Source organism: Corvus kubaryi, unplaced genomic scaffold (assembly GCF_017639235.1).
Source record: "Corvus kubaryi isolate FWS band 111438036 unplaced genomic scaffold, C.kubaryi_AGA036_p1.0 37398, whole genome shotgun sequence".
Classification (NCBI taxonomy): domain Eukaryota; kingdom Metazoa; phylum Chordata; class Aves; order Passeriformes; family Corvidae; genus Corvus; species Corvus kubaryi.
Genome location: NW_024581137.1, coordinates 41614944 through 41629076, shown reverse-complemented (window position 1 = coordinate 41629076; position 14133 = coordinate 41614944). Strand labels below are relative to the sequence as shown.

The 14133-nt window shown below is 41.6% G+C and overlaps 1 protein-coding gene across 21 annotated transcripts in view; it reads right to left on the bottom strand.

Annotated features, from left to right (window-relative positions):
• KIAA1217 (KIAA1217 ortholog) overlaps positions 1–14133 on the bottom strand; it is a 364764-nt gene that overhangs the window by 32276 nt on the left and 318355 nt on the right. For 16 of the 21 annotated variants that reach the window (XM_042042936.1, XM_042042934.1, XM_042042929.1 and 13 more), the window contains 3 exons: positions 8793–8897; positions 8318–8370; positions 868–1028 (listed from right to left, as the gene is read on the bottom strand). In XM_042042936.1, the coding sequence (XP_041898870.1) occupies positions 868–1028; positions 8318–8370; positions 8793–8897 (319 nt within the window). The remainder of the gene's footprint in view (positions 1–867; positions 1029–8317; positions 8371–8792; positions 8898–14133) is intronic. The other 5 variants (XM_042042933.1, XM_042042937.1, XM_042042952.1 and 2 more) reach the window with 1 other exon arrangement.

The window sequence follows — 14133 nt, the reverse complement described above, 5'->3', positions numbered from 1 at the left end:
GGCAGAGTATTGAAACTTCCCCTGCTGCCCACTTTGTCTTACAAGAAAGTGCTCTGCCTTCTTTTCCATCTTCTGAGATGATACACAGTGCTCTTCAGTTTCCAATTAAGTGAAGGGCTGAAGACCTGTACAGCTGCATATGCTTATTTTCACAGTGTCTGAGATGAACAGCATATATTTATATTTGCAGCATGACTGTATGTGCCAACATGCTGTTTTTGTTAACTCTTCATTGGTTGTATTGTTTCTTGAAGGTTTTGAAGTGTTGATGTGCATTAGGAAGGTATGGCTAAAATGTGAATGTAAGTAGGCCACAACAAACCTTTGCAGCAACATTTGAAACACCTTTTTTTCTTACTGTTCAAGCTGGCTATTTGTCTAGATTCTGTAAATACAGGACAGGATGCATATCTACTGATCCTCATCTACATTTGGGTTTCCTGACATCAAAGTTGTTTATTCAGGGGCTTAAAATCTGTCTCAACTGTAAACAGTATGGAGCAGGAACATGGTTCTTTTGACATGTTTATACAGCACATAGCATAGCAGGGTCCAAACTGTAATCACAGACTTGGTATTATTATAATAGAAATAGTGCTGTAATGTCTAGAGTCATCCAAAAAAAGCTAGAAATGAATTTTTTTCTCAATATCTGAGCAGCAGTAGTTTAACTGAGCTAATTCTCACGCCTCGAGGACTATGCAAACTTTTGTATCCATAGTACTCGGGTCTGCCCTTTGCTAGAACTCTGCTACTGAGACTCACTTGTACAAAAGCTAAAAGAGAGAAAATGAGAGAGAGGGAGGGAGTAAGGAGGCATTTGCTGACAACCCACCTTTTTTCCCAGCATCATCCAGATAATCATACCTGTAGCTGCTTCATCTGATGCAGCTGCAGCCGCAGATCCGACACGTTGCGTTTCATATCATGCAGGCCGACTTGCATTGCTGGGGCTCCAGCAGGATGGTGGATCACAGCTGACTCCACAGTTGCCAGTGCATTCTTCCCCCCAGATATGCTGGCAGCACCTGCAATAAGCAGCAGTACAGGTTGAGCTCACAGCAGAGAAGGTGCAAACATGATCCTTCCTCTGCCCACTGAATCCACACGTATTTCACCTAGATGGATGAGAAAACAAAATGACAGATGCCAATGCTCAGACTTATCAGGGGACTGGCACCTCCTTATCCAATATATTTTGAGGGAAGCCTGCACAGTATCAGTGTATTTGTGCTGGAACCTCAGTTCTATCAGAGCCCTGCATTACCCCAGGACTGCTTTCTACCACATGTAGTGGAGATGGGATAGTAAGTTATAACTGATTACACAAAACAGCAGCAAATCAAATTGGTTCTGAAAGTAACTTCAGGACTGTCCTCCCAGGAGATGTCTGAGACCAAGTTGATGCAAATTCATTCATAGGACTCCTGAACTGCACATTTGTTGACTAATCATCACAGGAGAGGGATTCAGCCAAGCTGCCAAATATGGAGAAAAGATTTCTATAGAGAATCTTGCTTCACTGCTTAAAGGACAACTGCATTATTTCTAGCAGGTTATCTCCAGCAGCAACCATATAAAACCAGAGAAATGGAATGATGGTGTGGCAGAGGCTCTCCAGCCATGTTGCATTGACCCCACTCCCTTTTAGTCTGCCAGAAAGGAATACAGCATAACAAAAGGAAACGAGCCAAACCACACTGAAAATAATGATCATTGTCCTCACAAAACTTTCTTTGTTAAAGAATGCTTTTCCTCTACACAGCAACAATGCCAAGCTTGTTCTTTCCAGTCCCAAGTACCTGGGAAGAAGCTGTGTTTAGAGAAAACAAGCAAATTCCAGCTCATCAGCTAATAGAAATGTCAGCTCCTTGTCGCAATTTGCTCTTGCACACCCATATTCTTCAATTTTTTTTCTAATGTGTCCCTTCCCCCCTTATTCCCCCAGCAACAAAATGACAGACTGTCAGTGCAACAAATTTCATTTTTTAAGTCCAGTACTAGGTAGTCCTGCAAACTCTTCTCATCACACTGCCAAATCCACCTTATGCCTTGATCTCAAATGGCTCAGATGGCTGCTGCTCCCTGAACTATTGAGTTAACAGCCCCTCACTACGAGGAAGACATTGAGGTGCTGGAGCATGTCCAGAGAAGGGCAGCAAAGCTGGTGAAGGGTCTGGAGCACAAGCCTGATGAGGAGCAGCTGAGGGATCTCGGGGTGTTCAGTCTGGAAAAAAAGGAGTTTCAAGGTCCTTATTGCTCTCTACAGCTGCCTGAAAGGCAGTTGGTAGGAGGTTGGAAGGGAATTGGTCTCTTCTCCCAGGTAATAAATGATAGGACAAAAGGAAATGGCCTGAAGTTACACCCAGGGAGATTTAATATTAGGAAAAATTTCTTCACCAAAAGGGTTGTCAAGCATTGGAAGAGGCTGCCCAGGGAAGTGGTTGAGTCACCATCCCTGAAGGTATTTAAAAGATGTGTAGATATGGCGCTTAGGGACCTGGCTTCGTTGTGGGCTTGGCAGTGTTAGGTTAATGGTTGGACTGGTTGATCTGGAAGGTCTTTTCCAAACTAAATAATTCCATGATTCTATTCTATGATTAGGTCATTCCCTACTTCAATGTCTTTCTTCTCTATGATTAAAAAAAAACAAACTGAGGAAACAGAAAATAGCTCATCAATGGATCTGCACAGGGATTTTGGTCATCATTTGTTACCACAGGCACACATTCTATCAAGTTTAATGAAATCAAACAAAAACCAGTGTTGTGAGATTTGCCTGCTGAAGTCAAATTTTCAGTGCACTAAAGTGCATTACACATCTTCTGACTGGAATGAGTATGACTCCAAGACTAGGAAGTTCTCTCCCCATGCTCTCATCCCTCGTAGTCTTTTCAACCATTCCTCCAAACGTGCCTGAGTAAGTACAGCTCAGCATAACAACACACTGTTATTCCTTTTCCAACAGGTGTGGATACCTCAAACACAGCTTTTACAAAATTCATCTGGGGGAAGCATTCTGAAAGGATGGAAATTACACTGGCCTATTCTTATTTCAAAAAAAAGGTTTTTAAGAATCATGTTTGTTACTTCACCTTCATTTGCAATCCAGGCCCCTCTGGCTGGATCCATGCTACATACAGTGTGCCATGCCATGGGCTTCTGGAGACATGCTCTTCTAGCTTGGTACAGGCTGTTGTAATGCTATACCCTCCCTAAACGTACTCCAGCTAGATCTGCTTGGTGCTTCAAACAACAGCACTTGTCATTACACTGCAGAGCAAGCTGCTGCACATCTTTGCTATACTCCAGTATGATTCAATGCTCTCTTGACTTTCAAAGAGCTCCTTAACAGAAAGCAACACTCAAGAAATAAACAGTCCTTGTTTTCTGCCATTATGTACACACTCCATGCTTCAGTCTAATATAGGCTAATACTTATCTGTCTATATGTACACTGCAGTTTCTCCTACAGTCAAGCATCTATTTCCCTCCCACATGCACTATTTTTTGCCCTTTTTTTTTTTTTAAGAAAATGGTATTTAGTTCATAAACCTTACAGACAGAAACCACCAGAGAGTCTGAAAAATGTGGATAAGCCTCCAAGAGTTCTGATCCCTAGCCACAAATCTGGACTATTTTTGAAAGCACATCTACCTTTCTGCTGTTCTTCTAGCAAAAGCTCCAAAACCTCAGCCCCCGACCCTGTGAAGAGGCAGCCAAGGCATGAATCAGACCCCACCAGTCCCTCCCCCCATGCTGGACCCCAGTCAACTCACATATTTTCTCAGGAAGGGGTGCCTGCTTTCCTTTTAGTGTAGATTGCCTGTGATCTGCTTCTGTAAGCAATAAATGTCTCCAACTCCCTACAAAGCAGCTTTCCTCCTCCACTGCTGCCTCAGCCACCTCTTTTCGCCATTAGGTGTTCTTGGCTGCCACAGTGTCCCTGCTGCAGGGTGTGCTCAGAGCCTGTGAAACATGCACTGGGACTGCTAACTCCAGGGGGTGTGAAACACAAGACACCGAGTGAGCAATAATGATCAGCAGCTGATTTCTCAGATATACGTATTTTCATCAAGAAAGAATAAAAAGGCAGCTGAATGAGGGGCTGTTTCATCTAGGGAGTGTAGCTCACTTTTGGAAATAGTCCCAGGCTATAGCTTTGCGATTAGATGTGAGGCCAGATGGATTAAAGGGAAAGAAACAGCATTGGCTCTTGGGTTTTTAAATAAACCCCTTCTTGAGCTAGGTAAGGGAAATTCAACCTTCCACCATAATTTCCTAATACTCTGGACAAACAAAAAAAAGTTAACTTTTTTTACAAAGGCTAATGAACTAAGCTGCCATTTTAGAGCACAGAGAGAACTGATGTGCAGAAAGAGGAAAGGTTTGCTGTGTGCTCAGGGGGTAAGGAACATGACTTCTACTCCCTGACACTTGACTTTTGCTATGCTTGTAAAGACACTGCTCTCCTTCTATTTTCCAGTTGGTTTTTTTTTTTTCCTAAAATGCTAAGATTTTATTTTGAAGCAGGTTGGGACAAAAGGCCATCAGAAGACAACTAGCAATGTTTCTTCACAATTACTAATCTTATTAAAGAGCCACAATATTTTCAAGCATTATTTGGGAAGACGTGACAGTAAATAGATGCTACTAAATCACTCTTAAGAGAGTAAAATATTCTATATATACATTAGGGTGCCACTTCACCTCATTGATCCAGAATGAATTCAGGATCATATTTTATCTGCAAATGATGACAGAGTTCTAAGATTAGCATGATCTGTCCTTGAATCTGAGATAAGCAAGCAGATATGGACAGTGATTTAATTCACAGGTCATCACAGCAAGAGTCATGCATGTGAAAAAGGCACACAGATATGCACAGACAAGTTCACAAAGAGCAAGGAGTCAAATCTGAGCCCTATGTTTGTAATACTTCTCCCTGCTGCCATCTTCCTCTTGTTTTGCATTGGTGGTGTTAGCGCAGAAAGTTGTACTCCCTGATCCCCTTCTCAGGGAATACTGAAATGTCCTCCTTCCTCTTCTAACAAGGCAACAACTAGGAAAAAGTTACTGCTTTTTCCGCTAATCCATGAAACAACTGATCCCAATTTAATAAATTAATCCAGGATTTAGTCTATCAATCAATCTCCAGATGATGGACAAAAATATGACAGAAAAGAGAGTATGTGAGTATTTCTCAGAATATTTGTTAGCAATCTCACAGGGACTCTTACTAGTATGGTTTGGTTTTAGAATTACATATTGTTTCTAAGTGAAGAGTTCCTTGATGCCGTTTGGATTTCAGGAACTGAAGATCTTTATAAGGGTTCAGTCATGGCATTTCTCCTAACATTAGCAGAAGAGATATAGCCGGTCTGTGGAGGGTTACTGCTCTTTGAACCCATCCCCCATGAAAGAACTGAGCCTAAAGCAATAAAAAGTGCAGACAAGCATTGTCATTACAGACTCATTTTCCTCAGTGAAAAAGCTGGGTTTCTTCAGGGTTCTTAACATTTGGGGCTAAAGAAGCCACTGCTTTCTACAGCCTGGCAAAGCAAAAGCATGTTAAAAACAACAATTTGGTTCATATGACATACCAGAATATTCACAATCTAGCTATATAGAGCTATCTAGGGTTTAGAAATTTTGGGTTCTTTCCCATCCCAAGGGATGTAGTTCTCTATTTTCTGCATGAAAGTGTCCTATCATTGGAACACATACTATATAATACAATGTTGGTTCAACATTGATGAGGCAGTATTATCTTGCACAGATGTTTTATTTCTTAAAATGAGAAGCAATTCGCATTTTTGCTTATCAGAGCTCTAGAAAGGACTGTTCAATCAACATTTTATACCACTTTTTCTTTCAAATAGTCTTTGAAATTGCTAAAACTGGTATCTCAGTGCACAGTTGTCAAATGGAATTGTAAAGTAAGAGAGTCGACTGCCTAAATGGCTATACTCAATAAAGATTGGGATGAACTGAAGAAAAAAACAGTGGTCAGCAGAAGTGTCCAGCTCCTGCCGGCATGTTTGAACCCAAGCAGATTCATAAAAAAGGAGGAACATTCTGTAGCATATTCTGGCAGATCGCCTAATTTTCAAGTAAGCTGGACTGCATTGACTTACTGGACCATGTCCTGAGCAATTCTAGGTGCAAAAGCAAAATATCCCATTATAAAAGACTATTCTTTTATACGGCAGTCTTCAATAATAGCTGTTGTGGGTTACAATACTGTAGTATACTGGGGTCATCACACCTTGTTTTCCTTACCTGCTACAATTTAATTTTGTGGCTGAGTCATGTTGGAAGGACAGGATATAGGGATGCAGGTGCTGGAGTTACAACTATACTTTACAGCACTGATAGGGATCCTTGCAGCTGCGGGCTGCATGGCTGTTCCAACTGTCCTATCCCCTTCTCCCAAGTGATGAGAAAGGCTTTTATAGCACAAGCTGAATGCTGGAATCCTTACTCATATGCTGGACAGGCACATGGCCATGTGACAAAGCCAATCTCTCTGTCAGTAAGCGAGAGATGATGATCTGGCCTTCGACAGTAAATTACACTCCCCACCCTCCATCTCTCCCACCATGCTTGCACACGCAGCTGTTAGATGTAATGTTGTAATTTCAGGGATGTGTCAGTCATATCATAACGTGAGCAAGGAGTACTTGGGAACAACAGTGTCAGGAAATGGCTGCTGGTCAGATGAACCATGCTATTCTGGTGGGCTGGGCATGACTTCCCAGGGAAGCCCCGCCTTTGCTTTACGTAAGGTTGTTTTCCCAAAGAATGTTATTCCACTTCTCATTTAAGTGAGAGCACATTCACACGTGCACACACAAATCACTACATAATTTAGGTTTTAAGGGACCTCTGGAAGTCCAAACTCCCACTCAAAGTAGGGCCCACTTAGATCAGGTCCTCCAACTCAGTGCCCCCCACCAAGTATTTGTCTGAACTGGTACCATCACAGGGAAAGCAGAGAGGCTGCTGTTTGCAATGCACTACAAAGAGGAACACAAGGCACTGTATGTGCTGGTTGTGAGGGTTTCGTAAGTGCTTTATATGAGGTGAAGCCTGTGCAAGTGGGAAATGCCATAAATTCTCAGTCTATAATGACACTGCAATAGGGAAAAATCTTAAGACCATTTTGCAGCTGTTTTGAATAACGACAGACTTTTCATCATATTGTCTGCAACTGAAAAATTACAACTTATTTCTTCAAAGCTTTAAGTATTCCTCTCCCCATCCAGAGGCCAGCAGGAAGGGAAGAGTTGGAACAGCACCAGAGAGTGACTTGGGAGCAAAGCTTCAGTACCAAGACTTTAGCTTTTTCTCTCTTCCATGTGGTTGATCGCTTCCAGGTCTAGTTTGGTTTCTGTCTATTAGGAGGACACACTGCAATTCCAGACAAACAGGAATCCTGAACGTGAGCTAACAGCCCCAACAGAAAGGCTAGTTAGGAGCATAATAGGTTTGCTAATAAATGTGTGTGGTTTACTACCTGCCGGAGCACAGACCTCCCTGTGGGAACAGCACTACCAGGAAGGAGGGAACTGCCTTTATTTGCATTCAGTACATGACAAAGGTGAAGAGGAGGCATATAAGCACACGCATACCCTGCGGACTTCTCCAGCAGCAGCCCATACACAAAGAGCTTCAACCACACAGAGATCTTTCACAACAGGCCTTAATCTTTTACACACTTAACAGCTCTCCAAGTGGGATGCTAAAACGAGACAGGCTCCTACTGGCTTCATAATTGCTGCTTGCTCAGAGCAGTTTAGGTGCACGCTAATAATTAGTAACACATTAACGTGGCTTAATTAGGGAAAGTGCTGTCTTGCTGACTGCTAAATTTCTCGATGTCATTACATCCATAGTATCCTAGTGACAGAGGGACCTTAGAAAAAGTTCAGGTGACAAGAAAAGGAGTTAAATATTTAGTCTTCTACAGCAATCTGGACAAATCTAGGGTTAATGACAGCTATATATATATGTATGTATATATACCCTATAGACAGGATGAGTCACTGGGAAATTCACCAGATACAGAGGCTCTGCATCTCATTTAAACCATTCAGCACAGATGTGAAATTCATTCCAAATACCATCTCAACCTGTCAGAAATTCCTTCTTAAACATGTGATCAACTCCCATATCCTGCACTTAGAACTTTAGTTCTGACAGTACAGCTATGGAAATTTAAATAAATTTGACATTTCCATAAGCTGGGAAGTTTGTAATGTTAGAGCTATTCATATAGCTGAATAAGTTGTAAATTAAAAGTGAATTATCTTACCTGCAGTGTCAACGCTGCTCTTGCTGGACACAATTTTCAACATCATCTTCTCACTAAGTAATAATAAGAAAAATTGTAATTTTAGTTTACTAGCTATTAAAACTGTAGTGAAGTTTATATTCAACAAATTAAATGGCCTTGTCTAACATACATATTTTTAATTTAAATCACCAGTAATTTGTCAGGTTTTTTTTTTTTAATCACCTTTTAGTATAAGTTAAGCAAGGAATGGAGTATAAGCAGTAGAAAGCACAGAGATGTAGCTACATTAATTCTTTTTATCACAAAGAAGAGTAATGCAGTTAATCTCCATCTATCATTTGGCATATTCTTCCTCTCTGCCTAGCATTCTCATGGAGATGATAAAGAAATTTAAAAATGATTGAGCATTCAGGATTTTTTTTTTTACTATTACATTCAAATATATTTTTGTTGATTGATTACTAAAATTGTTACAGATGAATTCTGTTTTTACCTAGAAGCATCTTTGCTATTACTTGTATTTGGCCCTTTAAAAAGCGCAGACTGAACAAGACCAGTTAAACTGGCAATCTGTTTCTCCATGGCTTGTATCCTCTCTCTGTAAGACAAGAGAACCGTTTGTTAAAGCCAGATATATTTGCTTTCAGACTTGTTTTTCTAGGTGAATGATTACCACAGGATTGGAAAGACACTACAGAGCTTGTGCAAAGGCCCTTGGGTACCAGTTTGCATATACCTTATTGCAGCAGCTTACCACATCTTGGTTTGGACAGCTTTTGCACAGTAACAGACAATTTTAAAAAATCTGCTTAGCTAAAAAGAACAAAACAAACAACCAAATAATAAACTTCTAATGATCTCACAAGACAGGCACCTAAAACAATTTGTTAATGCCTCTTGGAACTAGTGAAAAAAAAAATTTCAGCATTACATGCATTTTCTCTTTTACCTACACTGGGCCAATCGTTTTGTCTGTACTTAAGGTTAAAGGATTAAAGACTTTACACTTCTTCTTGTTACTATTTTTATTTTCCTCAAACCCAGGATTTTTGTCTGCAAAGCGTTTAATCTGTCCAAACTGACTACTTTCCAGTCCAAATCCTTTGCACCTGACGTCTCAACTGTCTGCTGTGAAAAGGACAGAAATGTGACAGAGAGGCACAGGACATAAAATGCAGACTGTACACCAACATGATAATAAAACAGATTTTCTTTCATGCAGATATCCCAAGAAATTCCCAAAAAGCAGAAGAAAAGAGATAGAGAACTACAGTAAGTATATTCAGTGTTTTCCATAGGAACCAAAGGTCACTAAACAAGAACAATAACTTTTTTTTGGATGTGAAGGCTAACATTTGTGTGTTTATCTGTTTGCATAAATGCATATATTAGTCAGGTAGCAGGGGACTTCCTCAGTCGTCTCCAAACCAGCCTTTTGCTCACACAGGTGCCTACCTACATGTGCCAGTACGTCAATGACACAGCACAACACAGACACACATCAGTATGGGACCTTCTGAAAAGGCATCCCTCTATTACAGCAGTTAAGTGTGTGGGGAGACATGCAGAAGGAAATTCTAACAGCAGCCTGTGGTTTTGGAAGATGACTGGTAACAAAACTTCTCAAAAAGCAAGTGGTTAAGACCAGCAGCAGTGACTGATGAGAGAAGATGGGACAGACAAACTCAGACACAGACTCAGAGTGCTGCACAGCCCATCCATCACCACTGCAGCATCCTGTGCACATGGGAGCAGCCAGACTGGCCACCCCAGCTGCAGCTGCTGTTTGGTGGCCAAAGCAATAGCATCCATCAATAATAGTCATATAAACTCAAACATAGGTACCAACAGCACCCAAAAGCAAGCTGACACGATACAAAGCAAGTAACCAGCCCTGCTTGCAGCCAGATGGATTATCCTGGCTAATTATTTCATTCACACTCGGGGAATGTATGAGGTTTCCTGGGATAGCACACAGATACCATAGCCAGGAGAGACTCAGAGACACCCAGAGGTCGAGAAAACAGGGCAGCAAAACAAGTAATGAGATGCTAACAGACAAAAGCAGGGAAGAAGAGAGTGCTCAGTCAGTCCCCAGCCAGCAGACGTGTTCTTACTGCAATTTAATGCAGTGCACGCTTCTTACTTTTCTGTCTGCATGTTGAAAGGTATTTTGAAGGGTGATGAGAAGACTAGTGAATCTGACTTAATTAATTTCAAACCAAGAACTACGTTACGGAATTTCCACTATTACAAGTTTTAAAATAAGAAACTGGTGCAGGCTACAGTAACATTTGGAACAAAAACAAGTACGAAAACCCAGGGATAAATATACTCTAAAAAATTTTAATGAAGCATTTTTGACACTTAATAATGAAAACATTTTTTTTCCCAGATAATCATCACAAAACCTTCCTGGAACTAAACTCAACTGGAAGTCTATCTGTTTTACCAATCCATAAATATGATGTTTTTTTCATCCCACATTAGATAATCTGGAAACAATTTTCTGCTTCAAAGGATATTATGGCAACATGGAGCTGATCATGTCCTTTGCCATGAAATCTAGGAAAGTATGTTGTTAAGAGGGAGAGGGATGTTCCAAGATAGGAGATGATGAAAAATGAATGAAATACTGGAATCAATTGCACAGAACACATTATTTTTAATATGGTAAAAGCATTAAGAATGTGAAGAATTTACGTGTGCTCTGGAGTTACTCTGTTAGAAACAAGGCAGATTTTTCCTGTAATCATTTCACTGTAATACCCAGACTTGTTATGGCCATTAGCACTAAACATTTCAAAAACAGGTGTCTGAAAGGAGGTGCCTTTTAGGCATTAAAGAAAACAACCTGATTTTCAGAGGCGGTCGGACTGAAGGTGGTGGGAGGCAGTGCATTCCAGCATGCACAGGGAGGGATGTGGATGGCCTGGTGGTGGGGCCACAACCTGGGCTGATGTGCTTGGAGGGCTGGTGGCCCAGTTCTGTCACCACAAGGCCCCAGAAGAGCAGGGGCAGGATCTGCGGTCGACCCCTTTGCCTCCAACTTCCTTGTGAAGGGCTAGAGCAGCCTCTGCTACAGGAGAGAAAAGATGCTCTCCTCAGGCTGTGCCAGGCCAGGGTCTATCAGGGATGCCAGCACTGCCATGAAAAAAATTGTACATTTTTGGTTCTCAGCATGTTTTCTACCCCTGGCTGTGCTCACTGCTGGGAGAGGGAAGGTGGGAACAGCCTGTCCCAGCAGCTCTGCCTGCACAGGGCTGGCCAGAGTCCAATGGATGGGGCAGGCCAGGGTTCCCAGGCATGGGACAGGCTGCCACTCCAGCGACATAGGAAAGACCAAGGTTCCCAGGGCACAGGACAGGCTGGCACCCCAGTGACATAGAGCAGGCCAGGATGTGGAGCACTAGGACAGAGGGTCAGGCAGAACACAACAAAGCGATGCCTCTGCTTGCTGCTACGAGAAGGGTGGTAGCCTGAGAAGAGCCAACGCTCTCTGCTCAGAGATTAATTTCCCAGATAAAGCTGCATCTGTCCACCACCCAGGAAGAGCAGGGAGGGTCCCTTTTACAGCAGCTGGGAAAGAAATGGCTATTTTATCAACCCGAGCACAGAAAGGCATTGTTTCACATTGTTTTCCTGTGAATGCTGGGAGAGTCAGAGGTGGCACCATGGTGGGGGAGGAAAGGAGGCAACAAGGTCAGAAGCGACGCCCAGCAGAACTCTGTCAGACTTGGCTTTGGCTTCTCACAGAGCTTGGCCAGGAAGGCAGGGACAGGCCACTTACCAGCCCTCTTCTCCCCAGCAGCCTGACCCACAGCTCTGGCTCTGGGCATGTCCAGGAACTGGGGCCTGGCCTTAGTATCTCGTTCACCAAATTCAGCAGAACCAATGCAAGCCCTTGCTCTTCTGGGGACTGTGCATGGATACATCAGATTTCATCACCAGATTTCTTCCTTACAGCTTCACTGATGTTTCACATTATTCCTTCTACTCCAGTTAACTGGAAGTAATTCCAAGAAGGGGTACAGCATATTGCTGAATTGGTATCCACTTGTCACAGCAATGCTATTTAAGCATGACGTTACTTGCATGTTAGCTCACTTTCCTGGGGACATCTTTAATATTCACATCACTGAGAAGATACTTCATACAGACACAGAATAAAACTGGTCTGTGCAACTGTTCATTCATGTTCCTGTCCAACCCCAGGCTGTGCAGCACATCACCCACAACAGATGTACTCAAAACTGCACCATGAACTGACCGGCACACCTTCCTGGAGAAAACATTTTCAGTGACTTCATATTTTATAGTTAAACTCCAAATGAAGCCATGAAAAGGGGGTCAGACACACAGAAATACACATTTCTTTCTATATTACCCTATGATAGAAACATTTCATGATAATTTTTTTTTTAATCTCACTGGGAAAAGAAAGGAAACAGGAGTAGGTTGGCTTTCCCAATGGATTTCCTAGAATCAAGTGAAGGTGTCTTAGTCAGACTTTATCCCAAATTCCCCCCAAACAGATGAGTGGGTGTCCTGGAAGGGTGGGAACCCAAGATCAGCAGAACTCTTCTGTATTCTGCTTTCTTCCCACAGAAGGATTCACACAGGTGAATATTTCAGTCTTCAAAGGAGAAGATTAAACTCAAACCTTCTACATCTTGAAGCTAAAAAAGAAGCTCTGAAGCACACCAGCTGTTACACTATTTGACAACTCTTATCCCAGAGCCTGCATCTCATCTTCCTCTAACAGAAGGAAGACAAAATACAGTTTACCTTTCTTCCATCCCGTATTGGTCATTGGACTTCATCTTTTCTGCCTGGTTATTCAACACCTTTCACCGAGGAATACGCAGTTTTGACCCTGTGGAAAGTGTCTGAGAGGGTGTATGTGCAAAGCCTCCCTTACACACTTCTCAGTGCATTGCTGACGGAGTCTCTCACTGTCCATGCCTTTACAATGAAGGTCATTCTTCCCAAAGCATAGAGTCCATCCATACTTCAACATATCAAACAATAAAGTGGTTTTGTGGAGGGAACAGTATCTAATAATCTACACATGGCCATTACACTTTAGTCTTGAACTGCAAGCCGTGAGCCAAAAATGTGATCACATTTTTTGCTCAGTCCAACTATCATCTTCTCTCACTAGTATGGCATAAAAAGTAGAAGACAAAAGTTGTGTTCAGGCAGAAGAGAACCACAGTACACCCCTAAAATGCTTTTGGAGGAAAAATATTCTAGAGTTATCTTGCTGTTTAAGGAGTAGCAGCATTTATTATATACATATTTAGCACTATCAAATAACCTAGAATTTTGCAACATGTGTTATAAATGCAAAGATTTAAAGTTAAACAGCATTTAATTTAATGCACTTTTGGATAAACAGCTTCTTTTCCAATTTATCAACATTTAAACATCTGCTTGGCCCATAGTAACTTCCAGAAATGTCCCACAAGCTACAAAAATGAGCCATCCAAAAACATGACAGCAAATCACTGTTTAAACAACTCATGCTCACTCACAAAAATTTACTCATTCTTCCAGTAGACTTCAGATTTAAGAGATTTTAGCATTTTTTCACCTTTGAAGGTGAAATCCTGCAAACTGTTATAACTTCTAATATTTTTCTGCACATGAACACTATCTTATTTTATTTACTGTTGTAAAGTAAAGCTTTAGGAGGAACTCTTCTGGTAAATGAATTAACTGTGAGAATTTATTCAATGCTTTATACCACAGAAGTAGCTATCTTGGAAATAACCAAGGTAAAGCAGTTACAAGAAAGCACTACATGAAGCAATTAAATCCCCCTCAACTCT